Source organism: Nuphar pumila, chromosome 3, assembly GCF_984573655.1.
Source record: "Nuphar pumila chromosome 3, dmNupPumi1.hap1.1, whole genome shotgun sequence".
NCBI classification, from domain to species: Eukaryota; Viridiplantae; Streptophyta; class Magnoliopsida; order Nymphaeales; family Nymphaeaceae; genus Nuphar; species Nuphar pumila.
In genome coordinates, this window is record NC_143251.1 from 12,091,811 (window position 1) to 12,105,266 (window position 13,456).

The 13,456-nt window shown below is 38.6% G+C and overlaps 1 protein-coding gene across 1 annotated transcript; it reads right to left on the reverse strand.

Annotated features, from left to right (window-relative positions):
• Positions 1 to 7,979: 7,979 nt before the first annotated feature.
• LOC149841980 (uncharacterized) lies at positions 7,980 to 9,193 on the reverse strand. The gene is made up of 3 exons (XM_090001235.1): positions 8,853 to 9,193; positions 8,713 to 8,741; positions 7,980 to 8,562 (listed from the first exon to the last, which is right to left on the reverse strand). The coding sequence occupies exons 1-3, from the start codon at positions 8,943 to 8,945 to the stop codon at positions 8,184 to 8,186; spliced, it is 501 nt and encodes a 166-aa protein (XP_089857361.1). The 5' UTR covers positions 8,946 to 9,193; the 3' UTR covers positions 7,980 to 8,183.
• Positions 9,194 to 13,456: the final 4,263 nt, after the last annotated feature.

A 13,456-nucleotide genomic window follows, 5' to 3' on the forward strand; every position in this document is an offset into this window, starting at 1 on the left:
TTATGTCGCTAATTAGCATTTTTTTAGTGTTTTGGCAACAAAAAATTATTCTCATTAATCCATCACTAATTAGCAACACATTTAACGAGAAAGATATTTTCGTCGTTAATTTTATAAATATTTTGAATGTTAGCTACAGATAGTTTTTTCTCGTTAATCCGTCGCAAATTTGTGACAGAAAAAATCCGTTACAAATTTTCGTCGCTAATTAGCATTTTTCTTGTAGTGAAAGACCTTATGTTCCAACTGACTAACCTAATTTTATGGTCTTAACTATCTTCTTTACCCCCACCAGTCCAACAACATGAGAGAACCCTTGCCTATTTGACACTACACCTGGGCATCGATATGATGCGTCGCTTTTGGGCAACGACCTAGCAATCCTTACTCATTTATCACTACCTTCGAGCCTATAGAGTACAGCGCGTCGCTCAGTAGGGAACGCACCAACGCAATTCTCATATTGGTTCATATTCATAGGGTGTGACTATGTTTTTATGTTGACTGTCACTAGCCTACCGCAACCCTCCTCCTTTATTTGGGCTTGGGACAGTCAGTGTATAACTAACAGTTATAGACAGCCTTAAAAGCTTTGATTATATAGATCAAAAATAATTTTCTGTTTTCTAATTTAAATTTTGTTTTAGATTAGTTGCTCTACTGCTAACCTATCTTGGATTAGTACAAAGATATTGCAATTTTACTCTCCAAAATTTTGAATTACTCAGTCTTATATTTCAACATGGATTTGTGAGTTTTATGAATTAGATGGGATTTGAATTGATATCTTCTTCCACCAACTCTCTATTTGGTTTTTTTTTATTTATCGTGAAAATAAATGATATTTGGATCATCATCTTCTCCCTGCCACACAAAAATTGATTCAGCTTTTAGAAAAATAAGTTCTAAGTTTGGATAAGTGAGAAAAAGGAAGCAATATATATATATATATATATATATATATATATATATATATATATATATATATATATATATATATATATATATATATATATATATATATATATAAGGGACAAATTTTGGGAGTTCAATATAAACTTAACGCTGAAACTATCTATGTATCTTTTGATTAACCATAATAAAAATTGGGGGCATTTTTAAAAATTTTAAACATTTATTTGGTGTAACTTTGCTAAAAACTTAGGTACCAATTTAGAAATTACCCCATCATTATTTTAGGGAAGGCAGTGGACTGACCGAGACCTGTTTGGATCGGGGAGGGAGAACATGAAACGGGGATGAAGGTTAAAATCAAAACCAGTGCGGGAATGGAGGTGGGGATGGACTTACGCTTTCCCCCGTCCCATCCCCGATCCCTACCTCGCCCCGCCCTGTCCCATCCTCAATCCTTCTTTAGGGGGAAACAGGGCCCCGCCCTACCTCACCCCATTTGGACCCGGGATGGGGGTCTGGATTTTGAGATGGGGTGGAGGTGGAGACCCTGTCCCCCGCCCCCCACCTGGGTCCACTGCCATCCCTAGTCATTGTTTAAGCAGGGCTAAATTTATCTGTTTGGATTCAGATTTTTCTTTGACATCCAGCTAGTTAAACACAAGTAGATCCAAATTCATGAGATTGTAACACTTTTTTTTTTACACAGAGAAACCATCCCATGATTAGAGACCTAGCTGCATTGGCTCTATGATTGTGGCACTTAGAAGAGAAATTTCCACATTTCTACATTCTCTATTTCTTCCAACTTTTCATCGCCACCACTCTATGCTTTGTCTGCACCCATCCAACCACTAAGGCCACCTTAGGGTCCCAACCTTTTGTTTTTTATTCTATAGACAACCCTCACCCTTTGATGGTCCATTGGTTAAGATATCAAAATCATAGGAGTATGGGGACATGACAACTTAAAGCTAATCACTCAAATACTTTTAGAATCCTTGACCAAGCATTTCAAGTCTATTTTCTAAATCCATTTTGATAAAAAAATATTTCATGTTGACAATAGCTAAACCCAACTTGTGGTTTAGGGTAGGATAATTTGCACATAGATTCCTAACATATGTAGGGATGACAGTGGACCCGGGCCAGAGACAAGGTCTCCACCCCTGCCTCATCTCAAAATTTTGCCCTTCGTCCCCACCTTTATCCCCATCTCCATTTCAGTTTCATGTCTTCTATCCCCAGTCCAAACTGGGCGAGGCCCGGCAGGGCCTCATTTCTTCCCGATCCATTGTCATCCCTAAAGGCATTTTAGTTATTTTACTAATGGGTACGGGGCGGGGGGCGGGTAGGAGAAAGCGTAAGTCCATCCACGCATGGGTTTTGATTTTAATCTTCGTCCCCGCCTCCATTTTCCATTTCATGTCCTCCATCCCTGGTTCAGACGGGGTGAGACGGGGCTGGACCCTATTTTTGGGGTCCACTTTCACACCTAAACATATGATGAATTTATGTTTAGATGCCTCAAGTTTCAAATATTTAAATAGGTACCGTTTAAACTCTCAAGAATTACTAATTTACCCCTAAATATAGCCACAAAAGTAGGGGGCTATAAAGGTAAGATTCAGTACTTTAAAGGAAAGAAAAGGTTAAACTCATTATTTTAAAAAGTTTTCTAGAGCTAGCTGTGGACAAGAGTGTCTGTGGTTTCGGCCCTGATGCAAATGGCAAGCAGGCGGGATGCTTGGAACATGGTGTCTCATGCGTCCAATGGGAAACAATTTAAGTGTTCTGCAATGTTTCACACCCCTTCCCCTTGGTGTCTGTAACACCTGGGACAACCTGTCCAGGACAACTCTGCACATAATCAACAGTGTCCAGACTGGACTGTTCTACACTATCTGCAATCAAACGCCCCCTAACGCAACTCAGGCAGTCACTTGAGATTTTTTTTTTAAAACCATAGGATCACGTTTGGAAGAGAGAAAACTTAAAGGCACCTATGAGTAAATTACCAGGAGAATAAAGATGGCTTTGGCGTTAAAGATGGCCCGTAGCATCATAGTGACAATACCTTGTTGATATTCTCAAAACATTCCAATTTTAACACATTTTCAAGAGCCGTTAGGCACAATCCCCAAAAGTCATATTTCTAAATTATTGCCCATTTTTGCCAAAAATATTTAGCATCTTTAGCTTTCTCCACGAGATTTTCTCAAGAAAAAAAAATTCTTTTAATTTATTACGATTTTATTTTTTTGAAAGGCAAGATGGGGTTAGGGGAGACCCCCAACCAGTTATTATTCAACTTACCACTGGGGTTTGAACTTGCAACGTCCCACCATGAGGAGACGTGCACTGACAGCTTCTACCAACCACGCTGAGCCCCCGTTGGTTTATCACAAAATCCCAATAATGATATTTGTGACATTAAACAGAGCTAAACCAACAATCCACAGATATATTTTAAAAATATTGAAGTTAAGAACAAATTAAAAAAAAAGGGCTACCAATTTTGAAGGATTTTCAGTTCAGATTATGCCAAACAATAACCCAAGAGCATCTAGCTTTTGGTGATTGCATCTGTGCAAACAAAAATATGCCATACCTATATGCGTATGTGTGCCCTTGCGTGTAAGAATCAAAATTGTAAATCAAGAAACTTAGAACTTCATATTGGAAAAAAAAAGAGAGGATAAAATTCAAACTGCTTGTTACATTAGTAACACTCGATATCAATTATCTACACCTGATCTCTCAAAGCCATAACAAAAACATGGAAAACTGAAATATGTAAACTAGCATGAATCGAGATTTTTATAGGTTTTTTTGCAAATCTAACCCTGCAGATGCATCCGGCATGGTCCATTTGCTTGGAATCAACTATTGGATCATCGTAATCAGATCAAAAAAATATGATTTTGTATGCTTAAATATTTACAAAAATTGAGTCATTGATTTTTAAGCTTTAGAAGATCCTTCTTATACATCGCAATCGGATGATCTAAAAGTCCTTTTCTATAAAAGCAAGCATTTAGATCGCATACATGCGGTGAAATTTTAGAAAAAAAAAACTATAAAAATTTGGGTGCATACCAGATTACATATTTTGCTGGTTTACATATTCCAGTTACCTGAAAAACATAAGACTTTCTCTTAACACATACTGATGCAGGGATAAGATAGTTCCTATAACCCGCAGATCAGAATTGGATACCAAAACCAAACTATGAAGATTGAGATAACATCTTGCTCCCAATCTATATCAGAGACCCACACAAATTTTCACATTGTCTCTACAGATTTTGGGGTTGTGGCTGGTTGGTTAACCTTCATGGACTTGGACTGCTTCATGATCCGACTTGAAGACAAGGACCTATGGTACCTGCACCTGAACGAGCCCTGGTGTGTCGTCGGCGAGCAAAGGCACTTCCCAACTGTATCACTGCCCTTGGTTGAGACAGATGAAGGGCTGCTATCCATCTTCTTTTGTGAAACAGTGTTTGATCCCACAGAGGAAGAAGCCATACTATTCCCCCCCTAAATTTCTCTGATGCAATACAAGGAAAAGAAACAAAGTGGAATACCTACAATAAATAAAGACACCCAATAGCTTTTCTGAAGATCCCACCAAACCAAACTATGGAATCTGATTTCAAAATTTTAAAAAGAAGAAAGCAAGCAAGAAAATTACTTCCAAGTAGGGACTTGTTGCTTCTCCTTTGTGGCTTAGAAGAAATATGGTTAGGGGAGGATGAGATGAGGCTTGAAGGAGGATGTGGCTTGAGTTTCACAAGACCAGATTCTTCATTCAATAAACTAAAGATGTCACCATCTTTGGTATATATATATATATATATATGAATGGGAGTTATGGTTTCCTAGTGAAAAAAAAATATGGTTAGTATGAAACAAGTTTAAACATGATTAGGATTAGGGTTCCTTCAAAAAAGATTAGGATTTAGGAGAAGTGCAAACCATAGAGGGTTTGGATGATAATTATAATAGACTTGTGCCCTTGCATTTGACTTGTTTTAATTGGGATGTTGTAGTGCTACCCAATGTATAGAAGTTGATGGAAAAAATCATGATGCAGTCTTCACCACCATGAGCTTATAGTCTATGGCTGTGAATCATGTTGGCCCCAATCCATGTTGTCAGAATCAGTTTGGGGCCTTGATCGATTTTCAAAATGATTCAGAGAATCGGTTGATTCAGTCTCTGAACCGAATCGAGCTGAATGGGCTAATTTTTAACGATCTGATGACACTTTTCTAATAAATAAGAGATGAATCAGTTCATTTTGAATCGTTTTTTTGGCTGACTGGATTAGAATCGAACCGACTCGAAACGATTGTTACAACAATGGTCCCATCAGAGCATGTCAATTTTAGACCATAGGCAGAGAGCAACCAAAATGATCCATGTCAAAGCTGTCATGCATTATATACAGACCAATGGTCCATATCAAATTTGCCACAATGGTTTTAGAAAGCTTCTTTTGTGTGACCAATGGGGACTCCGGGTGTTTGGTAGGAGCTGTCAGTGCATGTCTCCTTGTGGTGGGACGTTGTAGGTTCAAACCCAGTGGTAAGTTGCATAGTAACTGATTGCGCCTTTAAAAAAAAAAAGGTTTCTTGTGAGACGAGGAACCAACTGGTATTGGAACACATTGGGCCCCATCTGAGGACGGATCAGGTGCAATATACTTGCACAAAAAAATGTGCAACTCCATCTGTTTGCATGACCGGTGTCTCATTTAGTTATGACAGTTCGGGCACTTAAGGCTGGGTGGTCGTGTCTTCTAGGGATGGCAGTGGACGGGGGAAAGCGCGGCCCCACCCCGCCTCGCCCCATTTGGACCGGGGATGAAGGGTATGAAACGGGGATGGAGGCGGGGACGAATGTCAAAATCCATTCCCGTTCCGGGATGGAGGCGGGGATCCCTGCCCCGCCCCATCTCCAGTCCTTCTAAAGGATGGCAAAAGACTATGGGGAAACGAGGCCCCGCCCAACCTCATCCCCGTTTGAACCGGGAATGGAGGACATGAAACGGGGATGAAGGCGGGGGTGGAGGTTAAAATCCATCCCGGTGAGGGGATGGAGGTTCTAATCTTGAGACGGGGCGGGGGTGGAGACCCTATCACTGCCCCCGCCCCGGTCCATTGCCATCCCTAGTGTCTTCAACCCAAAATTTTACCTTGCAGGAAGGCGGGCCCTTTAAGTGACCCCGATTGATCTCAGTGGAGGGTTTTTCTTCATCAACAAAAAAAGGATGTGCCCCATTCAACTGTGAGCCTCACAAAGTTTGACCAGTTCATTGGCCGAAGGAAGCGCACCAGGGTATGAAACTCAAACTCCTTTCAACTTGAACCCTTTTTTTTTGGACATAGAAAGCTGGGGTTAGGCAGACCCCTACCAGTTATACAGCCAAACCATTGGGATTCAAACTTGCAACGTCCCAACGCAAAAGGGGGGGGGGGGGGGGGGAGGAATAGGGCTGTAGCAAAAAAAAATTTGTGTGATAGTTTGGGGTTCAGATAAAATAAAAAATGACGACAATTATTAATAAAAATCTATTTCATATGGACAAATCAAACTATTTGCTTCTGTCAGGGCTGGGTTAGGACTGGGCTTTTAAAAAAAATAATAATAACTGCTCCGGGAGGCAGGACTGGGCTACAGCCCAGTTCTGCCCCCCCCCCCCCGCTCCGCCTAGCAAAGGGCCTCATGCCTAGTATTTGTGCTGCTAAAGGTATAAAAAAGTGTCACTAAAACCTTTATCAATGATTTAAAAGTGTTTAAATCTTTTAGGAGGAAATTAATATATTTAAGAGAAAATTCATATATTTAGGAAGAAAATTATATTTTTGAGAGAAAATTTGCATATTCTCGTATTTGAAAAAAAAATGCATTTTTAAAAGAAAATTCTCATGTAGAAAAAAAATTCGCATATTTGGATGTTTGGGAGAAAGTTTGCATATATGAAAGAATTTCTCCGAATTGTAAAAAGTTTTATTACTGCAAAAATTTTGTGAATTTTGACATCTACCGGATTTTCAAAAATTATAAGGTATTTAGGGAAAATGTCATTGCGTACGTACAATAAGATCATTTTCCGCCTACTTTTCATGAAAAGATTGGCAATTTGGTTCTTTGCTCAAGTGTCTGTAGATATTAGGTTTGGATAGAAATTGCCAAAATAAGAAGTGGGTCTGAAAAAATATGCATAAAGAGGCGAGAAGGGAGAACTCAAGAGATGCTAAGAAAAGGTAAGGAAAACAAAAACAGAAATCAACAATAAAAAAAAAAGAAAATAAGAAACTACTTAAACGCACTCTTTTTGGCACATTTTACTAAAAATAACCATTTGCTTATGTAGATTTTTATATAAAATAGATAAAAAGAATTAGACCCAAAATTGGGCTTTATTCTATTGATATTCAGGAAAAATTATACAATTTTTATTTTTTCAAAAAATATCACGCAAACATGACCTTATTATGTCCTTTACAACGAATTGGCAAAAGTGATTATATTAGCTAGTCGTTTGTACAAGTGTTTTTTTTTTTCAAAATTTGATTGTTAAACCTTACAAGATATGATCTACAGTTTTTTCTTAGCGGAAAGATGCGCTTAAGTCATCCGATTACAATACACACAGCCATGGTTTTATAACACTTCAAAATTCGGCAGTCTGATACAATGTGTGATACATTCTTTTAAGTTATAAAATCATTTTTTTTTCCTCAAAAAGATTTTATAATGTAGTCCGATCTTCTTGGTCCCGGATTCCGGATCTGAATCCAGCCAATCATTGCTAGAGTCACGCCAAATTCGACCAATCAGGGAATATTCCATAACATATTCATCAGCACCGCTTGGATGGAATAGCGAATAGCCTTGTCTGGCAGAGAACAAAGCCAACCCTAATAATCATCGGTCCATGGATCCAGATCCTGAACTAGATCCAAGTCTGACCTTGATAGAACCCTAACAAAATCTCTTATCCGGTGAGATTTTAATATTTTTAACCAAATTAATTACCAGACATGCCACGCAAAGAAAGAAAGCTCGAAGCATCGAGTAAAGGGTATAATGGTTATTGTCACAAGAAGAGATATTTTGGCGAAAAACTGAAATCTCTATCCGCTTCTAATTCCACGTCGGCCGTGACCCGAAAAGGAGAAAAAACGAGAGAAAAAAAAGAAAAAATAAAACGATTACAGCCGGTCGACCTCACCCGGCGACCGACCGGGAAAAGCCGGTCACTTCCTCCTCTTGGCCGGTGGCTCCGGTGCCCCCTCCTCCTCCTCCTCCTCCTCCTCCTCCTCCTCCTCCTCTTCTTCGTCGTCATCGTCGTCCTCCTCCTCCTCACCGTCGTCGTCTTCTTCTTCGTCGTCTTTTTCTTCGTCGTCGTCGTCTCCGGCGTTGCCATTCGCATCGACGTTGTCCTCTCCGGCGTTTCCATTCGTATCGACGTCGTCGTCACCGTCACCGTGCTCCTCCTCGTCATCGTCGTCGTCCTGCTCACCACTTCCGTCGTCGTCCTCCTCGTCATCGTCCGTCTCTCCTTCGTCCTTGTTCTCCTCCGTCTTGACGGCGCCGTACTCCTTTCCGTCAAGTCTAACGGCGTTTGCTCCCCCGCTGTCACACAACCAGAAAGAACGATAGACGGAAAACAAAAACCAGGAAAATAAATTAAGCAATTTTTTTAACTATTTTTTCTCCTGTCTAGCTCTAACCGGGAATCAACAAAAGGAAAAAACGAGAAGTAGAGGAGTTTCTGAATATTACCTCACGATTTCTCTCCCGATCTCCATCTTCTGCAGATTTTTGAACAGAAGAGGAAGGAAAAACAAAACTTCTTAAGCTCAAAAAGCCAAAAAAACTCAGAAAAATCGAAGAAAAGGAAGATTTTTGTGTTCTATTTTTACCGATAGAATGAAAAGCAAAGCCGCTCTCTCCGCGATGAGAAGGCAATCGAAGACGAGCGTGTGCGAGAAGGAACGGAGCAGAACGTCCGCCATTGACTCCAGCAACTGATTTCAGTGAGAAACCTGCAAGAAAAACTAGGGAAAGCGAGAGAGAAGAAGAGGAGGACAGGCGAAACCCTAAACCAAAGGGAGAAGGAAGAGAGGTAGGGAGGCCGATCGGAGGGGGCGAAAGGGGAAATGAGGGGGCTTTTCTGGCCAAGGGATCCGCTAAAACCCTAGAGAAGGAGGAGGCGTCGGGGGAGAGGAGTTAAGGCGCTCGACGCTCCACGCCTCTCAAACCCGAGTTGGATGCCGTTAAGATTTTTTTTTTCAAGACTACCGTCACAAGACGACCGGAGACGGTGATGGCCGTTAGGGCAGGGAGGGGAATTAATTAAATAGATTCGATTCTAGTTGGTATCCATGGTACCCTTTTCCGTGGTCCTCTCTCTCTCTCTCTCTCTCTCTCTCTCTCTCTAGAGAGCCAGAAACTAACCATGGTTACTTCCGGATAACCATGGTTAAGGGACAGCCAGTGGCCGGGCAACAGTTCAATCAATGGTTTGACCTAATCTTTTCGTTTATGTAAATGACAGAAACTGCCCCTGGAACCTTATCAAGGTCAGACAAAGCCTTCTCTTTTTGGGTTTTCGACCATAAAAAAGTTGAGAGATCAACTGGGTGCTTGGTTGCCCTAGGATGTGGAGCCCACGGGGTTTTTTACCATAAAAAAGGCAAACGATATATAGACGTTTAATTTGCGTTTAATATTATGAAACAAGATACAAAAGAGTATACATGTATATAGAAACGAACTACAGAATTTGAGTCCAAAACACAATATAACTCAGATTTCGGATCTGATAAAATTTGAATCTTCTTAAAGTAATTTTTAAATATATATTTTTTGTGTTCTTAGCGTTTTTTTCCCATGAGAACAAGTATCTTTGTATGGATTGTGGTGGATCCAGAGTTTGTGGCATTTGTCAAATCCATAGAGGTCCAAGAAAAAGTACACTTTTGGATGAAAAGTAAGGTCTCCTTTTAATAGTAAGGAAGAAGTTTTTTTCCAAAATTTATTTTGCATTGAATGTTACAAGGCATCACGATGGATTGGGGGCAGGGGTGGGCCCCTTTAGAGTTAGGTTCATCAGGTTTTAACTAAGATTAATGAGCTGAGTTTTGACCCAGTTTTTTAAGGGGTTTGAGTTTAAAGAGTAGCTCATGATCCGGCTCGTTAGTCTATTGGGCCAATGTTTAGCTGTTCAGCCCGACCCAAACTTATTTGTATTATTTTTAAATGAAGTTAATAAATTAATTCTTTTAATACCAAAAATAATAAATTAAATCAAAGATTAATGCACTCATTTAATTATCTTTTTATTTCTCATATAATTAATTAGGTAAATAGTAATAGTTACCAATAGGGGTGTCAAGCGGAGAGGTTTGATTCAGACCCAGGTGAAACCAGACGTGGCCCTGATTTTTGGGTATGGTATCGGGTCCGAAATCGGGCTTAATCGAATCCACCATAAGAGAAATCATACCCGGGCCCGATAAAAACTACATGAACTAGACCTGAGCCATACATGATAAAATAATATTTTTATCATTTTTACATTGAAAATTGCATGTCTTAATTGGAACTCGGATCAGGCCTGAGACTGGTATAAAATTTCACAAACTATACTCGGATCTATGTATTAATCGGACTTTTGAGTTTGCACTCGGGTCTTAATCGGATCTTCTTATTTCTCATCATACCCGAACCATATAGGGTTTGGTATAGGTTGGGTTAGGGTAAAACTGACCTATTGACACACCGCTTAGTTACCAAGTTACTATACAACCAGCTACTAAAAATTAAGTAGGTAGCTTAGGTTTATCAGGGTCGTCTTGGTAGTCCAGCACTAACCAACCCATATCCAATTAAATAAGATTTGGATTCAAAGTATCATAATAAACCCAAATCTATTTTATTGAATCCCCTAAAACCCATTTTAAAATATGTTAACCCAATCATAGATAAACCCGACTTGGACTTACACCAAAGCTTGTTAAATCCAATCCAAAGTGAATCTTCCTATATCCGGATTCAAATCATTGATAACCAAACTCAATTAAGCTGAACCCAAAGTAAGCTTTCTCTTATCTTATATAATACCCAAAACCCATTAGATCCAATCTATCATAAATCCCCTCAAATCGTAACTAATGCCCATATCCAAATTACCTCATACCCAATTTTCCTAAACCATTTCCAAACTTTTTCCTAATCCCAAATACCATCATGCATCAATATATGAGGGTAACGGTTGAAAGGAAACTAACACAAAGAGAAGAAGAAGCACCAGAAAACAACCTTATGTAACAGCAAAAACCAGTGACAGCAATGTAATTTTCATGCAGAATATAAATATAGAGGAGAATGAGCAAAAACCTACCAAAACTCAACATGGGTTGGTGTTGCTGTGTCTAGGTCAAGCTACATTTTAATATCATCAAGGAGCTCTTCCATTTCTTTTACTGTTAACCCCTGCAGCGTAAACCACAATAGTTAGGCAGCTCCATCGATTAACATAGTTTATTAAGGGTAGTAAGATCGATGAAGCAAATTAAAAGCTATAACAAGATTAACAAAGTATATCAAACCAGTGGCTGTAACGGGAGTATGCAATACATTATTAATTGAAAAAATTTTAACAAATAGAAAACCACAATGGCACCACTAAGCATAAACTCGGGAAGGAAAAGATAACATATGCTAAGTGAACTTGTTTCCTTTAAAAGTCATGTATTATAGAGACAACCATGGAATTCAGCATCTCTGAACTAACTTAAAATTACAGGTATAAAGACAAATAAAAAGCTCAGATTTACAAGCAGGGGGATGTTTTTACCATGAAGATCATGTATGGTTCATTAATCTCGATATCTATATCATTTGAGTCATTCAGGTACTTTGAAAGAATGTCAATAGGTCTTATACGCCCTTCTCGCAATCTAATCTCTGACCGGAATTTGCTTTGATCAAAATGATCAAACTGCCAAAATAAAATGTGAATGACCCTTCTCAACACAAGAAACATGAATAGAAACAGAAGTTTGAATCAAGTGGACAAGTTCTTTCAAAGAAGGAAATAATAATAATAATAATAAACCAGTTTGGAGGAGACAATAAATGGTTTAGAACTTCGGGTTGAACAGGGATTTTGGGTCTGTTTTCCCTTGGGGATCTTCAATAACTATATTATATACCTCTTCCTCTTTCTTCTCCCAATCCTGGAACTCTGCCATAGCACGTTCTCTATTCAACAAAGCCTGCAAAAGAATTGCTTAGTTCACAAGTTTCCACAGATGGATCTAATATCTAAGATAAATTTGAAATTATTATATATTTATAAAGATTAAATATCCTTTGACATAACGAAAAAAAATAGAAAACAAAAAGAAACTAATCATTTCCTCCTCATGTGCTTTTTCAATAGCTCTTTCCTCCCTTATTTTCTTAACCTTCTCTATTTCTGCCTACATGTTGCATTCAAGAGTAAGTGCGCCAAAAATAGGATCATAGATTAAGTTAGCAGACATCCATAATGGCAATCAAAAGGTCATGTGAGATGATGATGATAACAATAAAATTTATTTATTATTATTATTATTATTATTATTATTATTATTATTATTATTATTATTATTATTATTATTACACAACTCATGATGAAAAAATACAACAATAAAGAACAAGAAATTTATTGACGTGATAAATGAAATGTTGACATCAAATGTCAGGATGGCAGCTGATTTGCAGATTTATATTTTCTCTACAAACATTAGTAAATACGTCATAAAGAAACTTTCACAAAACTATATACAAAGTTTGACAAGGGTTGTTTTCCCTTTTCTTTAATATCTTTTTACAAAATTTTAAAATGGCACCCAAGCTTTCGCTGATCTCTAAACACGCGGCTAAGTTTTTAGAAATTTAAAAAATGAAACTAAGCCCTATCACTTTAAGATAACTGAGGTATATTTCACCCGTGTTTAGAAATCTCTCCCTCCCTCCTTGGCAAGGGGCTAACAAGTCCCTCTTTTTTCCTTTTTTGCTTAGATCTACACGATTAAGAGTACCTATAATCTCAAATTGTCCAACCATGAGGACCATTGCCCTGTGCATGTCAAGAGACACACTGGCGGCCATGAAATAGCATGCTCATATAAATTACTCATAGTATTTGCATGTTTGTGTAAGAAAACTAGTCCTCCAAAGATGTTCACCAAATCATCAAAGTGGACACTCAAAAGAGCTCCACCAATGCACCAAAAAGAACACACAATGATCAAATGAGCTCACACACAAAGCCCACCAAAGGTGGCCAAAATAAGATTAAAAAATAGTATTTTATTGAGAGTACCTAAACTTTATAAATAGGGTGTCACTCCTAGCTAGGTTTTAGAGGATCTGGAAAATCTAAAAATTCTACACCTACCTGAAGGATCTGCGCAAATACGTCTACTCAACGCTGCCAACATGTTGTCTAGAAGCCATTGACGAATGCTCCTAT